General features: G+C 46.6%; 1 protein-coding gene across 1 annotated transcript in view; it reads left to right on the forward strand.

Annotated features, from left to right (window-relative positions):
• LOC144142640 (uncharacterized) overlaps window positions 1-17215 on the forward strand; it is a 37756-nt gene extending 20541 nt beyond the window's left edge. Inside the window, exons 9-16 of the mRNA XM_077674293.1 lie at window positions 1040-1552; window positions 3371-3473; window positions 6959-7182; window positions 10507-10754; window positions 11488-11764; window positions 12108-12213; window positions 14596-14717; window positions 16539-17215. Coding sequence (XP_077530419.1) covers window positions 1040-1552; window positions 3371-3473; window positions 6959-7182; window positions 10507-10754; window positions 11488-11764; window positions 12108-12213; window positions 14596-14717; window positions 16539-16607 — 1662 coding nt within the window. The 3' untranslated portion in view covers window positions 16608-17215. The remainder of the gene's footprint in view (window positions 1-1039; window positions 1553-3370; window positions 3474-6958; window positions 7183-10506; window positions 10755-11487; window positions 11765-12107; window positions 12214-14595; window positions 14718-16538) is intronic.
• Window positions 17216-20451: the final 3236 nt, after the last annotated feature.

Raw genomic sequence — 20451 nt, forward strand, 5'->3', positions numbered from 1 at the left:
AAGGCGCCATGGCAGGTAGGCTTGAAGTTGGGTAACTGCGTTGTAGCGCTAAATATGAATTTCGCGATGCAGAAATGAAACCGAAACTGTCATAAACAGTTCGCAAATGGTCCTGTGGTAAGTAGAACTACGACACAACTTAGAACAACGTGCACAGAGGCGATAAAACTGTCTAAAATTATAAAGTAGCTTTGCAAACAGGCACTGCTTGACATTTTCAGCCGATTTCAGGGATTACTACTGTCAGAGTGCAAAACTGATGATTGAAAATCATTTTCTGATTCACCATTTGTGCCCTGATGACAAAAACCAAATGTTGATGCAGAGTAATTACGAGTGGCATGCATCCTTCATTGGTAGCAGTAATGCGCGATGACCGCGCCCCTTTTCCACACCCTGGGGGATGCAAACGCGTGTCAAAAATCACGTTTCCGTTGCAAAAATGAAAACAAAACTGATTTTGAAAGGGCATTTTCTGAGCTAACTCCGCATAGCTGTACTTGTCCAAACAACGCCTGAAACACTATGAAAAGGGGTTCCCAAAGTATCGTTCAAATTGAACAATTTCGAATAGGTGCGGTAACGAAAGAGTTAAGGAAAATAAGCATGTGAATCAGTGCCAACTCCACAGCTTCTTTCCGGAAATTTCTCTATGATGTTACAGAATCTTGTTTGTGCGATTAGCGGCTGCTGACCAAAGCCACCGGCAAGGGACATGGCTAGGCGGTTGTAGCAGGACCTCTAGTTTTGTTTCATCATATCACTTGAATGCTAGATGCATTTAACACACTGATATCTACGTTTCTTGTGCTGGACCTTATTAGGTCGCTCCTGCCCACATTACGTCATTGTGGCGTGAAATTTGAAAGTCTCCCAATATTTCTTTTTTTTTTTTTAATTAAAGAAACGTCTTGCTGGGCTAGAATGAAGCTGAGTGAGTTACCAAAGGATGGTTTCTTGAAACTGAACAAAGTTACGTTTTGCTTCATGGCCCCTTTAAAGTCAATGCCGCACTCCATTCCTCGCTCCTTGCCCACAGCAACAAGCCCTGGGAGAAGCAGGTCTTTCAATGGAGGATGGTGCAGCGCCTTCGGTCCTAGTGGCAATGCAGACGCCCAACACGGAGCAGGCGGAACTGCTGCCACAGCCACCGACACCCCAGCCGACACCGCCGCCAACACCATTACCGGCCAAACGGCGGCCAGGCCGACCCCGCAAAAGGCCCCTCACTCCACCACCACCTCCGACCCCCGAGGTAGTCGGAGAACCCCCCTTGGGCGACACCCCCATGGATGACACCCCTGTATGCGAAGCACCCATGGATGGCGCCCCTGTGGACGACACCCCAGTGGGCAACACCCCCGTGGATGACACCCCCACGGACGGTGGCTCCCAAGAGGACGCAGCCATGCCTGACGATGATGCGACGCCGGCAGTTGCGTCGACGGTGCTGGCGCAAAGTCTTGAGGACGCCGTGGCGCAGGTGTTAGGGCCGATAGTGTCGCTGGCTGTGGATGAAGAGGGCCAGGAGTGTGGAACCACCACTGTGCAGGTAAGGGCTGGGCCTGTCCCACCATCCACCCTTAGAGCTACTCAGAATTGGGCAGTTGTGAATCTAATACGATCCGCTTCGGCCCAGTTTGGACACTAGGAGGTTGAAGAATGAAACCAATTTTTTTTTTAATGCAAAGGGGTTCTCAGGCGACTCCTTCCAGAAGTCTGCCCGTAATGCATGACACAATGCACCTTATATGTATGTGTAGGCTACATGGAAAGCCACCTAGCATTTTAATAAAACTAGGCCCTTAATAAGGGACCCTTATAATAACAGTAAAAGAGCCCTATTAATAAAAGGCCCTTTAGTAAAAGCCTTACGCCCTAACCATTACGTGAAACATATGCAGACGTATGTGCGAAAATGGCCCCCCAGGGAGAATGCTTACGTGCATCCAACAGTTCTGACCCAGGAGTTTTACACAACTTTTTTTACAAATTGTATTGACTGAAAATTCATTAGTGAGAGGTGTGAGGGGAGAAGGGGGGGTACCTGAGAGATGGCCACTGTTTTTATCTGACCTGTGTGACACAGGAATTGTCAGCCACAAAAAAAAATAATGGTCCAAAAACAATTGTGCGTGAGCTCGCCAGGCATCGCATATCTTTTCATCTGTCATATGCTTCATTAATCCATTTGACACACTAGGTTTCTTATTTTTTAGCATACCTCTCTAATAATATGCTGCTATACTACTCAAACCAACACTTTCCTTATGCATGGTTTAGGCTAACCAATAAATGCTTGTGCAGAACTTAGAGGCCCTTCTTAGTAGAATCACAGTCCAGCCCACTTATAACTGTGCTTTGACTCCATAGTAAAGCTGTTATTCTTACTTTAAAGTACAGTCTTTAGGCTCGTTTAGTCAATACAGTGGTGTATACAAAATATTTCCAGCCTGGCAAATTATTGGACACCGAGTCGTGTTGTGATATCCGAAGACGTGAGGAGAAAGTTGTATCACTCCCTTTTTACTGCGCCAGTCTCGACAATTCTATTTGCATCTGTGTTGCACCTCACTGCCCGAGGTGTCACGCAGTGAAGATTGATTTGATTTGATTTGATTTGATTGGTTGGGTTTAATGCGCCGACGCAACGCAAGCGATGAGGCGCGCCGTAGTGGAGGGCTCCGGATTAATTTTGACCACCTGGGTATCTTTAACGTGCGCCGAAATCTCGCACACGTGGGCGTTTCTGCTTTTCGCCTCCATCAGAAAAGCGGCCGCCGCGGCCGGGAATCGAACCCGCGTCCTCGTGCTCAGCAGCGCAACGCTTTAGCCACTGAGCCACCGCGGTGGGTTCACGCAGTGAAAAAGGAAACGAGGTCCTTGCCGAAACGAGCATTTATTGGAGCAAACCTACTCTCCACAGTAAACTTAAAGAAAACACAAACGTTGAAGGGGCCGTCAACGAAGTGATTCGATGTATTTGCCCGGCACACATTTATCCAGAACGCTATTATTTCTGGAAACACCGATTTAGATTGAGAACATTTAATAACAGTCTAGAAAAGCAACCGCAAATTAAGGCAACACCATTTGTCTGTCAATTGCTCGTGTGGCATAGAAAAGAAGGAGATAAGATAGCTGAGCTTGACCAGGCGCTGGTAACGAAGCACACAAGTCAACGAAGCAGAAAACATGGTTTGCAACAATATGTCGCAGCTTCCAAAAATTTCCAGTGAGAGTAGGGGGTGGAAAGAGAAGTGATGAGTGCTCTCAAACATTCCTTTCCTGCAGCAGCAAAGTTGCTGGCCATGCTCTGGGTAAATGAATTTCCCAGTGAAGTTGATGGGCCGGCGATGTTGATGTGCAGCCCATGCAAGAGGTAGTGGGAGCGACCGCCATCGAAGCCACTGAGGACGCCACGGTCATTCCTGTACCCGAGAAGCTGGTCTCTCTACTCCTGCCCAAGCTGGGTAAGTGAGCGGGGGAAGTGGCAAATACTGCGGTTGTGCCAGTAACCCTGAGGGCCTCTCTTGACAAGGGAAAATTGTAAGGGGAAGCTTTGATTTTGCCCAACAGCACTAGGTTTTTCTTCTTTTTTTAAAGCGAAAGCTTTCTTAGTGAGACCAGTGGCATTCTGTCAGAAAACTAATGCATTTCCCCATAGGCCAGTTGGTGGACCGGAAAGCTCTGATAAGATCCCTGTATGCATAGCGTGTGCGTGAAACTGGACTTTCACTGTGTGAAAACGGTCATTTGAAAATTGCGAATAAGGAACGGTTCTAGATAAGACGATACACACGCCAATCATGAAGGAGGAGTACAGCAGTATACCTTTATCTCATGAACCACATATCGGTACACGCTCATATCATTCGTATGTGCGTTTGCTTTGTGCACAAAGAATCCGAAACTGACATGGTTTCATTCTTCGTTTTGCGACTTGGATCCTTGAGGGTTTGACGATCGATTGGACGTTCTGACGCGCTTTTGGCGAAGGTATTGATGCATTTTTGACGCAGTTTTGATGTGCGAAATCTTTTGCGCTTCTCTCAACTTTATTTAGGAAAGGATGGTAAAGTTTTTTTCTTTTAATCAACAAAAACATGGAGGACACCCAAGCACTTCTTATATGTTAATGCGGAGGCATTAAAGGAGCACTGACACCAATTTTCGGCGTTAATATTATTGCACAGTTCACTTCCTTCACTCAACAGAATACCCTGGCTGAAATATGAGCAGCCTGTGACGTGAATACTTTAATTGGATCTCATTTATCGCGCCGACGGAGCAGCACGCGGAGCGGCCCTCAGCAAATGGACATCAGCGTGACATCACCCCATGAAGCCAAAAGAAGTTACACGACAGCGCTCATCAAAAACTCGTGACGTCACTTCACGCGCGCGGCCCCACGAATGGCGAGCGGGCGCAACACCCTCTCAAGCGGGCGCCGGTGACATCCTCACAAAGCAATGAGGTCAGGCCGGGATTCTGTCGTATGCTCCCTTTCGGGATGAAAGCGCGGGAATTTGAAACAAACGATTTTCAAGCCGTTCAATGTAATTAACTATCGCGCGCTGAAGTATTTGAAGTGCTGTTTCAGGTTGGCCAGACCATTCAGCATCGATAAAAGCAATAAAAGTGTAACATGAAATTTTCGTTTCAGTGCTCCTATAACGTCAAATTGAATGCCCGGGACACCTTGCTCCAGCCTCACATTATCAAAAAGCTTTGTATACTCTTGCTGCTTGAAAGGACGTGCATGATCAGCTTTAATGCTTTCAAATGGCTTCCATCTGTGTCCTACACATTGCACCACTACCCATTCCTGCCGCCGTGTGATGGGAGAGTCGACGGCAATGGAGAATTTTGCTGCTTGTCTGTTCGCTCATGTAGCTTTTACCTAGTGGAGTTTCATAAAACAAGCTTACCGTTCTTGTGTTTGACTTTATCGAGGAGAGATCTGTTAAGAGTGCCTGTTTCTGAGGCTAAACAACTCTGGGGCTACTATAAGTTCACAGCAAGAGCTTATTGTGGGCGTTAAAATCTGTAAAACTTGACAAAAAAAGACAGGAGCACGAACTATGCACCATTGTAGCGCATAAACCAGTGTAGCCATGAACAGTTGGCCTGTGGCAAAAAAGAAAACGAGGAAACAATATTTGCTTGTTTTAAGGAAAGAAGGAAATGAGTTCAGAAACGTCGGCAAAAATAATCATTCGTAGGGCTTTCGAGTGCGACAACTCGGTAAGTATGTATGATAAGACTTTAAATTGCTGCAATAAAAAGAGCAATATCCCGCAGGGGTATGCGCGGCGTCGTTTAAATGCCGTGGGCATCACCAAGTGGCTTAAACCGGTTTTGGAAGAGGAAGAGGTCTTCTCCCGCTTTGGGGGGTTCCACTCGCTGTTCAGTGCGCCACATTTTGGCCATAAACCGAGCTCTGTTCTTCAGAACTGTTTCTCTGCCTTGTGACAATGTGCCTCCTCGATTATCAGCCCCGGATCACCTACGCACTGCGCTATGTATTCCTTTGGGATAAGTCCACGGGAAGTTCTCAGGCTGCCCGTGGACTTATCTAGGACTAGTAAATAAAGGAGGCCGAATATCTACACGTTTGAGCTGTTAGGTTATAAATAAAAATAAAACCCTTTTTTTTTTTCTCCCAATTTTCAGTCCGCCCGTAGTAACCCTCACGGCAGCAAAGCAGGGCTTTGATTGAGTTTTCCACATTCCACGTTGCCAAGATAATGTCGACACAGCCTGAAATGCAATCGAGTGATCTCCTTTTCTTTTTTTTTTTTTTTTAAGACAATAGTCTTTCTCAAGCTACTTTCTGTCTGTCTGTCTGTCGACAGACAGACAGACAGGTAGCTTAAGTAGCTCAAGTAGCTTAAGACTTTCGAGTAGCTTAAGAAAGATCTGTTTCTCTGTCTGTCCCTTGATACATCCGCCCAGCCAAAGTTGATGCAGATCTTAAAGGAGTCGTTTATATAGGCCAAGCCATTTCTAAACGTCTCAGTCTGGTGGCAATGTTTATACTTGTCAACATTGTTGAGCCAAAACAAAACATTGCAGATGTCCGATGCAAAGCGTCAGTACATAAGCAATATTTGCGTTGTTGATTTATTGAAAAAATGCATGGATGCTTGATTTTTGCGGTAGCAAATTAAATACTAAAGCCACTGTCGAAAAAAAAAAAAAATATGCAGTCGCCCACGACACTAGAGCTCCAGGCGTCATTCCAAGAAGTTCATCAGTGATGGAAAATTGCAGTAGATGGCGCGTAGAGAAGGACCTTATCGTGGAGCAGTGGAACGCAGTAAACTTGGAACTGATTTAGGTGGCCGGGCTGGCAAACGGCTATCGTCTTTGGACAACATTTGCAACAAACATTTGCAACATTCAGACAACATTTGCAACCAGCGAAGCTGTTTAGCAAATCGTAATTTTTCGTATCCGCAGTTAAAAATGCCAAGAAATTGCCGAGCGCGCGCATGTGAGTGTGGGCCTTGCGGCGACCATCCGGCAGTTAACAAAACCAAGAAAAATGCCTAGCGCTTGTGTGTGCGTGCCTCGCGACGGCCGCCCAGCGTCCCCGGCGCCTGTTTGTCAAGCCAAGCATACCCACTTAGGGAGATTGGCCGAGGTTGGCCCAAAAAAGAACACTCCAGCATTCGGCGTAATAGCGGCAACACTTGCTCGGAACGAGAAAGACACGTCATAGCGTTTGCTCCTCCAAGGTGATGTCCGATGATCATCACTTCGAAACAAAATGAAAGAAGCTCACACTTAGAGCAACGATGATAGAGTAAAGGTCGTTGCTGCAGCATATTGGCTGCAATCGGTGACTTAAACCACCGTGATGGGGGTGAAGGTTGCACACAGCTTCGCTATCTTCAAGTCTTACGCGTTTGTGTGAGCTCCCTTCGTTTTTCCACCTCCCTCTCCGCGGCAGGGTCGAGTCCCGAGGAGCAGGAGCAACTGCAGTGCAGCGGGTGCGAGTTCCAGGCGGCCTACGCCCAGCAGCTGCAAGAACACCTGCACGAGGTGCACACCAGCGAGCTGGTGCGCTGCCGCCGCTGCCCGCACGTGTGCCTGTCGCAGGAGGCCCTCATCGCGCATTACCGGGCGCAGCACCCGCGATGCGTCTGCCCCTACTGCGACCACATCGCCGAACAGGCACGTGCCGCTAGGAGGGGGGGGGGGGGGGAAGGGAATCGGTCGGTTGGGACTGACATCGGTCGCTGAGGTGTAGTACATGGGAGGGAAAGGTTGTCTGTACAGTCGTGAACAAATGAAATATGAACATGAAAATATGAACCAGAACATACATTGTGCGAGTTCTTTCATGCAGGTCAAATTGAAGCGTGCCTTATTTGCAGTAGCAAAGTTCGGAAGTGTGACTTTCCAAATCTACAGTAAATCCTCGTTACAAGAGACACTTGAGGAACCTGGGAAACATGTCTCTTGTAAAATTCTAAAAACAGTGTGGAGTCGAACACAACCATTTTGTTATAAATCAGTATCAGACAGGTCTCACTATGGCTTAAGAAGAAGGTCGTTCATTGTAGTTTTAGGGACTGCAGATTGTATTAGCTTCTCTCGCTACTTTTGTAGGTAAAGCACTTATGCAGGTAAACTGCCACCACTTCCTGTCCTACAATACCCTTGTCATTATTCTCCACCTCTGGTTCATCCTCTAGGGAACCATTTAGTACTTGCACAAGGATCGCATGATCTTTAGACTCCTTAAACACACGAGGTCCACATCTGCAGACACAAACTCCTGAACTTTGTGGAAACTCTGCGGTCTCTTTGATGTCTCTTTGATGCAAGTGCAAGCTTCATCTTCCGGGCAGTTTTCCACAAGGTCCTTCGTGTTAGGTCCCCCTTTCGTCGTGTCTCTTCTAAATAGTGAAGAATTAACTCTAGGGACCCAAAAAAGCTTCCCCTAGTTACAGAGTCTCTTGTAGCCAAGGTCTCTTGTATGCAATGTTTCTAAAATGGCGAACATAGGAAAATGAACCAAACCATTTTTAAATGTCTGTTATGACTTAAGTGTCTCTTGTAACAGTGTCTCTTGTAACAAGGTTCTGCTGTACCAATAGTTCACCATTATTGGGCCTCCACGGACAGTATATCTCAGTTTAGCGTGTTCTTGTTCATATTTTCGTGTCCGCATTTCCCTTGCCCATGACTGCGCATGTGCCGCAGTGCATCAATCTCACTTGTCTGTCCAGATCAGTTCTGCTGAGTAGTTCCTGGGCAGCCGAAAACTGCTCTCCCAACAGAAATTCTATAGGTGAACAATATACGGAAGGCTGCTTTGGAGCTGTTCATAGCAGCTTGAGGTAACAAACAAAAAGAAACATTTGACCCAGTTAAACGATAAAGACAAATTGCTATTTTTTGTAATTATTATTGAGAATTCTTTCAACGGATGCTATCCGTGAGGCGGGGCAGAGATATAGGCGGAATGCCTGACAAAGCCTCTGCCCCCCTACAGTTCAGCAGAGAAGGTAACACAGAAAAACGTATTCTAGAACATTCAACCATTTACATAACATTGAATAGAACTAAATAGAATTTGAATAGAACTAAATGGAATTTGAATAAAATAAAATTTGAATTGAATAGTGTTTGAAAGAACTAGCCTTTGGTAACTCGTTCAACTCAATTGTAGCCCTGAAAGACATTTTTAACTGAAAAAAAAAAACATTTAAGAAATTTGAAGAACTATCAAATTTAGCATTTCAGGATATCAGTAGTGACACAATTGGGAAAGTGCTCAAAACATAGTTATCAATGCACTAACTGCAGATTCGCGCTCAAGTGATTCCATCATACGGCACTAAAGGCCCCACCGCAATCACCAGTCTTGTTTCTTGGTTGTGCCTTTGGTCGGCAGCTACTGATTGTACAAACGAGATCCTTGGACGTTACAAGGACTCGTTGTAAGGACCTATTTTCGAAGTTTGCAATAAAATGGGTGCATTGTTATCGGGACAAACCAGTCTTTTTAATGAACAAAAACGTATTTTGTTGTAATGGCGGGCCCTTTACCTAACCACACTGGTCTTCAAAACTTTTTCCTTGCTTTCCAACCAATTTTGATGAAGTGTCATGGGCTTGTTCAGTTCTTTTAGCTGAATTCAAATATTCATTTAGTTTTGATGTGAGGTTGCTAGTTTCCGAGTTAATTAGAAATCTTCCTTAATTGTTCTTGAGAACAATAGGGAAAAGCTATATGACAAAAAATGACCAGGAAGGCCTCAATGGATGCCAGAAGTTGCGGCAAATGGAATGTGGGAAGCAGTTTTTTTTTTTTGCAATCACATACACGTTTACATCAATTCTAACTTATAGTTTTGAAGTACTCCCGCTAACCAATTAAAAATGACACTAATTAAGCAGCTACTGAAGCACAAAATGCAAAATCTGCTTCCCTTATTGGATGGTATAAACATTCAGCTTTAAAGTGCAAAGGAAATAATCTCCCTAGCTGCACTACATGCTGCAATGTACAGTGCGCAACACCCTTGTCTATAACACTGAGTTCAACTTCAACTGGTTACCGCTCAGAACTGTGGACTCAAACTTGTCACAAAAGACATTGAGGTCAAAATATACGGTCAAGACTTCAGAATGCCACAATAGTTTTCGTCAAATGTTTTCCGGCCGAGGCAAGATAAGGCTATAAGTACGAAACCTGTGTTATAAACAAGGGTGTTGCCCTCTGTACCTCTCAAGAATTTTTTGTCACTGAGATACCAGTCATAGCAAAGAAGTGGGGAATTATAAAAAAATTGTTATTTCTTTGTTGAAATTGAGCCTCTATAGCTTTTATAAGTACCTGGTACTGTTCCAAGTATGGAATTTTCGGCGGAAAAACTGTGAGAATTAAGAGAAAAGTGATACCTAAAAAATGTTTTCTTGGGAAATATTTCTGTCCCAAAGATCAAAGACATGGGTCTTTGATCAGAAACGTTATTTTTATAGTTATGATGACCAAAAGTGGAGGACATACGTAGTTTTTCATTCTGATTGGTAATATAAAATTTGTTTTTGTGTAAAGCGACTACGTTCAAATTTATTCGGACTTCTGTATTTGATTTTTTTGACAGCTATGGTAAAACAACTGCTGGAGTGATGCAGCCGAACAAGGTACCAGTGAACTGTGCACAAATTAAGGAGTGCAATAATAGTAACACATTCATTTTATCTGGTCTGTAGCCGAAGTTACGACCGTTTGAAGTTTGGGCTTGGAAGGCAAAACCGGTTTTTCTGTCTCCCACCTTTCCCACCAATAAATTTTAATGTAGTTGTTTTGCACACAAAAAAATTTTACATCTACAATCAGAATGAAAAACTACATATATCCTCGAATTTTTATCATCATATCTGTAAAAATAAACATTTTTGGTTTAAGACCAGGGTGCCCCCTTGATCAGGGCGGTCGTCTGTAGCTTCGGTGGCGTTCACCGTCCTCTTCCTCCAACACAGGCGTACGCCATCCGCCGTCACATGGCGCGCCACACGCAGCCCGGTGCAAGCACGTGCCCCGTGTGCCACAAGCGCTACAAGGACCCGTACATCCTCAAGATGCACCTCAAGATGGTGCACATGCCGGTCGAGGTGCTCTTTGAGTGTGCCACGTGCTCCAAGAAGTTCACCCGCAAGGCCCACCTCAAGCGGCACGCCCGCACCCACAACCCCAACAAGCCGCTCAAGTGTCCCCTCTGCGAGTACCGGTCAGCACCCCATACTCCCTTCCCTACTTCGATTATTAAGTGCAGAGCATTTTAGGGACTCACCTTGTCGTCATAGCTTGTGTAACACTCGATCTCAAGCGACTGCCAGAATCAGGCGGCGCAGCGAGATAACGGACCCAAGCAGAGCCCGGCGTACCGTCGTAGGGCGTACCGCAGAGGCTTCGAAAACCAAGCGGTTTAAATAGTCATAAGCGTTCAAAACTCGTGAACCGCTCGCGGTTGTTATACATCTCCCCGTTGTTTAGTGCAAAGAAAACTGCACGTACATTTGAGGCAAAATATATGTAATTGACCGGCAGCGCCCGTGTTCATTTAGTTAGGAACGCTTGTTGGGTCGGTTTTTATGATAGTAAGCGAAAAAAAGTAGCAGTGCAACGCCGGCACGTGTGGGAGAAAAGCGAGCACAAAAAGATAACAGAACTCCCGCTGGCGCTGTTTCAGGCAGGGGGTGCGCAAGCACTGCGAAGGCAGTGAATTGCATTGGGTGGTAGCAGTGAGCGGATAACAGTGCTACAGCCCATTATGGCGAATCACTGCTCTGCACTTCCGACAGCTATCACATTGAGTGGAACGGCTTTAATTTTCCTTTAACTTGTGTTTATGCATGTTAGGCCCGCCTCTCTGTCAGTGCAACGCTAGTCTTTTCTTGTTCACCTCGTTCTTGTCGCCGTAGTAGTGGCCGTGATGAAAAAGAGCTGCGCCTTACTCCCAGGGGCTGCGAGCGGTCGGACATCACCAAGCACATGCTGATCCACGAGGAGCCGAAGCACGTGTGCCCCATCTGCAACCGCTCCTTCCGGCACATCAAGAACAAGGAGCTGCACCTCAAGCGGCACAAAGGCCAGAAGGACTACAAGTGCGGCGTGTGCGACTTCTACGGCTACACCTTCACCGACATCCGCAAGCACATCGAGCGCCGCCACGCCGACCCCCACACCATCCTGTGCGACCGCTGCGGCCAGGCCTTCAAGAGCCAGGCCCTGCTCAAGGTAGGGAAAAAAATAGCAGGGGTGGAGTGCTGCAGAGTGCCATTCTTGGTCCTGTGCTGTTCTATTTTGAGATTTGCTCAGTTAGGGGGCGGTTTTGTGTGTGGCGAAAGGACGAGTCAAGCGGAGGGTGACGTTGCATGTTGCAGTGTGTGGCAGTGTTTATATGGCGTGCGTACCTTGACCCCCTCCGCATGCAACATGTCCCCACAGGAAAATTTTACATTCAAGAGTGCTCTAAGTACAGCAGTGGCGAGTATTTTTGTTCCTCTTGTACAATCTCGTGTCCTATGACTTTCCGAGCCCAACTGACCGTGTATTTTTGATGATTACCTCTTGTTTGCAGGAGCACCAGCTAAGCGCCCAGTGTGAAGTTTATTTAATCGAGCAGGAGCTGACAGAGTATGAAGAAACAGCTCCCGAGAACTTGTTGCCAACTGTGGAGGAACAAGGTATACTATGCCTCGCTCGCTTAAAGATGGCCAGTTTGCAAAAACTTGTTGTCTTTGACAATGCCGAAAATGGGGCATGTGTTTACAGGGATTGCAGTCCCTCTTAGAACCTGCTGCGGTGACTCAGTGGCCAAGGCATTGCGCTGCTGAGCACGAGGTCGCGGGTTCGATTCTCGAGATTGCGAGGCAAAAAGCAAAAATGCCCATGTGGTCGAGATTTCGGCACACGTTAAAGATCCCCAGGTGGTCAAAATTAATCCGGAGCCCTCCACTACGGTGCGCCTCATTGCCTGTGTTGCGTCAGCACGAACCCTACAATCAACCAGTCAAGTCCCTCTTAGAAAGCAATACTGGAAAAAGCTGGTCTTTGTGTTCTTGCTGCAATCTTTAGCTTAAGTTCCACAAGTGCACATTGAAAGTGCTTGCACAAGCCTGCCACTGTCGGTGTGCACTTTTGCTGCGAAAGGTTGAATGCAAACCAGAAACTTCACTGATCAGTTATGAAACGAACATGCTATCAGGGATATTTTATATGCCTTCTTTTTATCTGTGGGCATGTATCAAATGATTGTGTTGATATCCACAAAAATAAATGGTTGTTCGTTAACCTACAGTTTCAGCAAAAAAAATTTCTGCTGTGATAGTAATAGTAGCCGAAAAGGCACTAAAGAACTTTGCTCCAACTACTTTTGGTGGGAAGCGAACGTCGTCTACCTGCGGTCAACCTCTAGTTACCCCAGACAGAATTGCTGTTGCTTATACACACGAATTTGCAGTATAGTGTAGCTGTGGGTCCTTGTGTGAGTCCGGGATCACAATTTCATGTGCATGTCGAAGCAGGCCATATGGTTTAAAATAAATCTGTATCTCTCCACTACAGTGTGCCTCAGAGTCTAGGCTAACTTCGGTGTGTAAAACACCAATTTGAGCTTGTTTGATTTTAGGATCACACTCCGTGGTGAAGAGAACTTGTAGGAGGTAAAGGGGGAAAAGGCGGTATAGGGTAAACGCAGAGCAACCACGTGCGACAACCGTCGTGATTGCTCTACACAACATGACTTCGTAGAAACCAGCATAGTAAAAAAAAAATTACGCCATCTTCCCGTGGGGAACCCTGATGAGGATGCAAAGCATCGTGGCGGTTCCGTGTGGTTCCATTGTGTTGCCGTTATGTTGAGTGATCTGGTTTTTACTAGCGCCAGAGGGAATTCCGCGTCTGGGTCCACACCGGTGCCAAAGGCACGCAAGTGCTGTTGTGTTACGGTGAGTAGGTGGTGGTTCTCGAGGCGCCGAAACTCGCCCATCATGTTCTTGTCGATGTTGTTTCTGTGGTAGAATCGGTAGTCTCCGTCAGCTTTGGTGAGGTAAAGGTTGTTGACATTGGTGCACCGGCTGAGAGCAATGTACACGCCCTCCTCTTCACAGCTTTGTCTTCTCGTTCTTCTTCTTCTTTGGCGGTTCCCCTACGGGAAGATGACTATGGTGGTTGAACGCGAACCTATCTCATGATGGATTCTTTGGTTGGCCAATCCCTAGGGGCATCCTGCCACAATCAGCATCAGAGGTGCTGCGGACGGGGCTGGTTGAGCTGCAAGGCGCGTGGCGCTTCCCGCCACAGCTTTCCCACGGGAAATTCAGCATCCCCCTCTAAAGTTTTAGTTCGTCGTTTCCGTTGACGTTCAGCTTCACGTGCCTTCGTTGTATCAGTAGCTTCTTGACGTAGTTTGAATGAGTCAAGGACATAAGGTGCGTTCGTAGCACTTGCTCGTGTCCCGGATTTGTAGTGTAGTGGGAAGAGCACCACGTACCTCCCGTTGCGGCCAGAGAGTCGTGGGATCGAAACCAGGCGCCGCTAACTATTTTTTTTTATAAGTGTAGTATCGCGGAGCTGTGGGTGTAAGGAGGAGAGTTGCGCATGCGCAGTGAGCGTGTGGACGGCGCCGCCATCAACGACGGAGGACCAGGCGAGCCTAAGAAATGCTCCGCATTTAAAAGGAGAGAAAGCATTAAGACAAAATAATAGCAATTTTTCAACAATTACCTAGCCCAGATTTTGCGCTTTAGTGTAGGTCTTCCCAAGTGGATGGAAATGGCAAAGTCGGTGTCTCCTGAACCCATTGTGCTCATAGCATTGTTGGAGGGTGATGCAGGGCCCCTTTAAAGCACCAAAAAATAAAAACAGCGAACTCCTGCCGCCGCCCATGATTCGCAAAAAAGAGCAAATGAAGAAAGAAAAAAGCACCACGGGAGGGCAAGCCTTGTGCTGTGGAACGTAAGAGTGCGTTGTTTGTTCCGAATGAATGGGGTTTAGTTTGGCTAAAAGAAGCTCTCGAGGGGTTGAGCTGGCTTGTACATGCAACGTGGCTGTCATTTTCTCCGCAGAGGAGTCTGCTGACGTAACCCTGGAGGAGACACTGGTGGATGCCAACGGCCAGCTGTTGGAACTGCCGGGCCACCAGTACACTGTTATGACCACCAGTACCGGTGAAGTCACCATTGCCGAGGTATTTGGGGAAGGGGAGGAAGATGCAACTTCAGGATGCCTTGAGGGGGAGAGGGAGGGTGGGGGGGAGCAGTGGTTAATTTCTTGTGTTGGTATGCCACTGAATGCAGTCTTCATGCAAGAGTTGAGCACGAACAAGTAATTTTCGTGCCTGTTTTCCTAGGTGATGATGCCATTGTTTCCGTGAAACGTGTGTTTGAGTATTTGTCCGACGTCAAGTTTTTAAACCTCATTTCCTATCACGCATCATGAAATCTGGCCCTATACACCAGCCATGCTCATTGTCGTGTTGTGATTTTACTTTTGTTTTTGCTGATTTTACTTAGTGTTTAAGGTTTCACCCCTATCATCGACTATTGTTTTGGCGCTCTTTGCCCCAGTTGGCCTTGCGCCATAAACATCCAACGATCATCATCATTTTCGTGCCTGAAAATTTCAAAGGGCTGCCAGTAATTTAAAGCCAATGTAATGTGTAACTTTCTAAGAGTCTCTGGACGCACTTCAAGATCATGCGGCCCATTCTAGCCTTTCCTGTCTTGTGTGTCTTCTATGAAACTGGCCTTTAACTTGCCTGACCTTGCCTCACGCTAGATGGTTTTCCTTATATCTCCTTCTCTCACAAAATTTGGCAGTGGTTGGCTGCCTACTATGTTTATTGGTATAATATAGGCCTAAGGCTGTGCTGCATAAATACTATTTTCGTGAAAAGATTTATTAGTAGTGATCCCTGTAATCTGATACTAAAAGACCGGGTAATTTTTCAGCCTTAGTACAGTTCATCCATCACCAAGCTTTGATTTCAGTTTGGAAGGCTCACGGCTTATGAACCGGCCTCAGGTGACATATTGCAAATACGATGATACTGTACGTTAATGACTATTGTGCCTCTCTGTAATGTGTTGAGGCCTTGAGAGTAGAAAACGTAAACGAAGAAAAGAAATCATTCTGTGACAGCCAACACCAACTACAGTAGACTCGATAACCGGAACTTCAAGGGACCAAAAACATTAGTTCCGTTAAACAAGAGTTCCGTTTACTGAGATAGATGTGTGAAAGTGCAAATTTATGTGCGTACACACTCTTAATACCTTTTCATGGAACTCTAAGCACTAGAAGGTGAATGCAGTTTTTCAGAAAGCAAGAAAACTACAAGAGGTTTAGGCACATCATTCGCAAAGTTGATTAGGCAACAATGAGTCGCTGTGCACTACTAAGTGCACCAATTATTTTTGTTTGAGTCCTTGCAACTGCATCTTCACGGAGGCTAAAGGCCTCACCTTCTTGAGTGCTTACGAGCCACCGAATTTAGAAGACGGCAACGTTGTAATGCAGCGCGAATAGCGCCACAATGGCGCAAATGAGACGGCAGGAGCTGAGCCCTGTAACCTCGGCGTCTTGAATCGAGAAGGAACGAACAAGAACACTGCGATGTTGCATTCGTTGTGCTAACATGGCTGACCACTAACGAGCCGAGGCTTACGAGGCCAACGAGGCTAAAAAAATCATAGAGAAAGAAGAAAAAAAAAGAAAATGAAACAGCCGGAACCGTAAAACGCTGATTCTCATGCCAATGGGTTTCACAAGAAGTTCCATTTCTGGTTCCGTTTACACGGTGGCGCGGAAAGTTTAGTTCCGATTACCGAGAGTTTTTTTACGTTACCCGAATACAAAACCAACCAACTTACAGGCTGCTGTTCCGTTTAAGCGGCAATTTCGTTTTTAAGCGATTTCCGTTTATCGAGATTCTACCGTACTTTCACATGTGCGTGAAACGATGCAGCAAGTCCAGGTGCAAGTATGTTTCTGCTCTCTCTTATTTCAGGTGTCTGAAGAAGCTCAAGAGACAGACATCACCATGGTGCAAGACACAGGAGAGGAGCTGATCGTCTAGTCGCCCTTCAACGCATTCCCCAGGCCCCACTTTCTGCTCACACACCCTGAAAGATGCTGCGTTTTCAGTTGGTACAAAAAAGGAACTCCTGAGGGAGACTGTGTCACAAGAACCCTCCGTGTTTCCAGAGAAGATGTACAGAGGCGGTATCTTGGCAGGCCGGGCACTACGAGTGGGGTTCTCAACCCAGTGTGGCCATCTGTGATGCCCTGTGCGTGAAGTGATCTGAGTGGGAGGGATCAAACGAACTGTGGGCACAAACCATGCATGAACTTATCGCTGCGTTTGTTGAACAAGAATGTTGCGAGTGTATGCTTGTTGGACAGTATTTTGTTTTCCCGTCTTGTTTGTGCATGTACCTATATATATATATTATATATATTTTTGTAACAAGACCAGTTTGATTAAAAGCATGCCTGCGAGTCATCTATTTCGTGAACAGTTTTAGGCTTAGTTTCAGATGCCTTTCAGTCCACAAGAGCAAATTTTGAAAGCGTAATGTGATTTCAAAGATGTGATGCTCTGGCAATTAGCGTGTCTTTTTTCCAGCCCAAGACTGGTGCCATTCCAAGGTGACTTGAGCACTTTTCCGAACTGTGATGCAGTGCAAGCTCATGCCTCATAAACTAAAAATTTCAAGTAATTCAAACTGACTGCCTTGGTCTGTTCACGTCTCCATAGGGGTCCACGTGTTACGCTGAAATTCACCCCTTCAGGAAGAAGTTTTGTTTCACCGTGCATGGGTGCGCATGTATTTAATGACCATAGTAGAGATAAAAACATTACAATATTAAAGATAAGAAAAGAGCTTCTTACCGCTCATGCATTATAAAAGTACCTAGGTGTCTGGCTGGGTTTGGACGAGAACCAGTTGAGGGGTGAACACAAAGAAAGGCTTAAAGGGTCCCTGCAGCACGCTTTGAGCAGTGCAAATAAACCTGCATGAGATTTGGCCAAATATTGCACATTCACGCCAAATATTGGCCAAATTTGGCCAAATATTGCACATTCATGCCAAATTTGGCCACATTTGGCCAAATATTGCACATTGCACAATATTGCACATTCGCGCATTTGGCCAAATATTGCTCTCAAATCTCTGTGAAAGATTTGGGAAAACCAACCACGCTCTCTTCAATTTTCCTCGTTATGCACTGCTCTGATTACATCATTTCAGTGGTGGCTGTCCTATTGGCTGTCGCTGGTCGACGTCACTGTTCATTTCTCGCATGTTCGGTGACGATCCGCCGTCATCGGTGCTGTGCACCAACCTCCTCTATTTCTGAACCTGTACGTACAGTTTTGGCATTTTTTTTGTGTTTCGAGTGTGTGTGGAGTTGGAGTGATAAACTCGGTATACACACTTTTAACCAGACCACTCGACAGCAACCGTTTATTGCTTCAAAAATTTCTGATGGAGGGGAAAGCAAAAACGCTATTGTGTACGAGATTTCGGTGCATGTTAAAGATCCCCCGGAGGTCAAAATTAATCTGGAGCCCTCCACTACGTGTGCACCTCATTGCCTGCATTGCGTCAGCGCGTTAAACCCTACAATCAATCAATCAATATTGCTTCAAAAATGCCCGACCAACCTGAGCGCGCGCTTGCAAGCATGCACCAATAATTTGTTCCGCATCACACTGGACATGGACTACTCCACGTTGCAGAAAAAAAGAGAAAACTCCCTGGCCTGTAATACATCAAAGATCGTCGAAGAGAACATCATGAGCCATACCTCTGTCCAGGAGAGAGCGTGCAGCCTTCATCACATAAAACTATTGTGCACGATTTTAAATCTCGCGTAGCTCCGGTGATACTGAACGGACTTTTATGGTTCTTGGGGTTGAGATTGCTGGGGAAATAAACTTTACCCCGAAATGAATTCCGAATAGTCGGTGGTAGGTGTTGCAAGGCCCCTTTAAAGGGGCCATGCAAACAAAACACAAGTTTGGTTCATTTAAATGATTGCAAGGCGGCAAAAGGGTAAGAAATGGGAATAACTGTGACGAAGTGCCGACACCGGCGGACAACAAAACCTGCGACAGGCAGCCAATGCCACTGTTAAAGCGAGTAAACGTGTATATTAGTATAAAACTCTATGGACCATAAGACGGTGGGCGTGTAAAGCACAGTAGGCACGTAGTGCGAATCGAGGGCGATGAACGCCCCGTAGTGGGCTCAGCTGGACGCATGCCCCAAGCTCGCGAGGAGCTTCAATTCATGTGTTTTTCTTATCGGTTTTTTATTTCTCTAACGTGTGGTCTCCTCGATTTGGCTACACTTTCTGCGCCAGTTGAGGCGGTGCAGCACTCGCACTCAATTTGCCAGTGCAGCTAGCGCCACCTGCACTTCGGCCCTCGATTTGACGCTGTGCTGTCATGGCCGGGCTCGAGGAGCGGCGGGCGCGCACTTTCATACGGCCTACGCTTCGGGTATAGTTCCCACCTTTCACCGGCGCTAGTTCTTGGCGCTGCGGACCAACCCTCGCCGGTTGACAATACAGCACGGGCGGGGTAGAGCGGCGGCGCGCGCGCATTTGCCACTGCCCTAGCCCTGCCGTGGCTACACGTTACCTGTCCGTGTAAGTTTACATGTGCATCATTAAAATAGGCGACTCCCTCCCCCCTTTTGAATTTTGTCTAATAGGGTCAAACAGCCTAACATTATCACTCGGAAGCGCCTAATCAAAAAATTGAAAGAAACATTTTAACTCGGGGCACATGAAGAAAAATATGCGAGGCCTTCGTATCTTATCAGCGACTGTATTATATGAAAATGAGGCAGGCAATAAACGCGGCATTTTCCGTGACTGAAATATCAGTTCTTATTTTTCCTTTCCGATGATGCCTTGGTTTGCACGCGCACAGGGCACGACCAGTGACGCGAATGATTTCCCGCCGAGGGAGATACGGTTATCGCTTAGCTAAACGTGTTTCTGCTGCTCACGCTCCGGTCGGGCTGAGCGGACCGCTGGCAGCGAGCGCACTGTCAAAAACATACAGTTAAAACTCTTAATCATGCAACTGAAGTGCACAACGAGTCTTCTTTTTGGTAAGATATAGCAGCGAAGGCATTCATTGGTACCGGTGATATTCCGCGGCAGATCCAAAACACGTGCGGCTCGCGCAGCCAGTGGCGATGCATCGACTAAGAAAAAAAGAGGGTTGGGAGGGTAGAGGGTTGGTTCGAAGCGCCCTCACTCTGTCAAGAATCTGCTGTGTGGTTTCCTTGTTGGGTGCGCAGGCCGTATGAAAGTGCGCGCTCGCCGCTCCTCCAGTCCGGCCGTGGTGCTGTACGAGTTCTTCTACACTTCTGCACTAGCCTCTGTGCGATTTCTCGTCTCGTGCAAGGTGCAGCGTGCTTTGGCGCGTTTTTTGGTGCGCATCGTAGCAGACGGCTCCAGCATGATACTTGTGTCAGTAAACGGAGTAGAAACGACAGCGTTTCCCGTTTTAGACGAGAATGGTCGTCACGTGCAACAAGATAGTGAATTTGTGTACGAAACACAAGATGAGTGCAGGGTGACGCCATATCGAAAAAAAAAAAAAAAAAAAACCCGAGCGCGCAAACACGGACCGCAGCAGACGACGTTTGTGCACTTTTGCCCTCTATTCAGCCGCTGCACGGAAAGCGCTAGTGTACGGCTGCACTCGCACTGCAAGAACTGGGGCTGCACTTACACGACACTTTTGTGAACTAGTGCACAAAGTGAAGCCAAATCGAGGAGACCTGTGATCTCGCAGACGCAAGCACAGCGCAAAGCTATCGTCTGCTTCCGCTTGCTTCGCGGGGGGGTGCCCTCATTCTTCCTGAATGCCACTCGCATTTAAATAGAGACAAAAT

Source organism: Haemaphysalis longicornis, unplaced genomic scaffold (genome assembly GCF_048455015.1).
Source record: "Haemaphysalis longicornis isolate Haplotype H1 unplaced genomic scaffold, Haemaphysalis longicornis Haplotype H1 scaffold_6, whole genome shotgun sequence".
NCBI lineage: Eukaryota > Metazoa > Arthropoda > Arachnida > Ixodida > Ixodidae > Haemaphysalis > Haemaphysalis longicornis.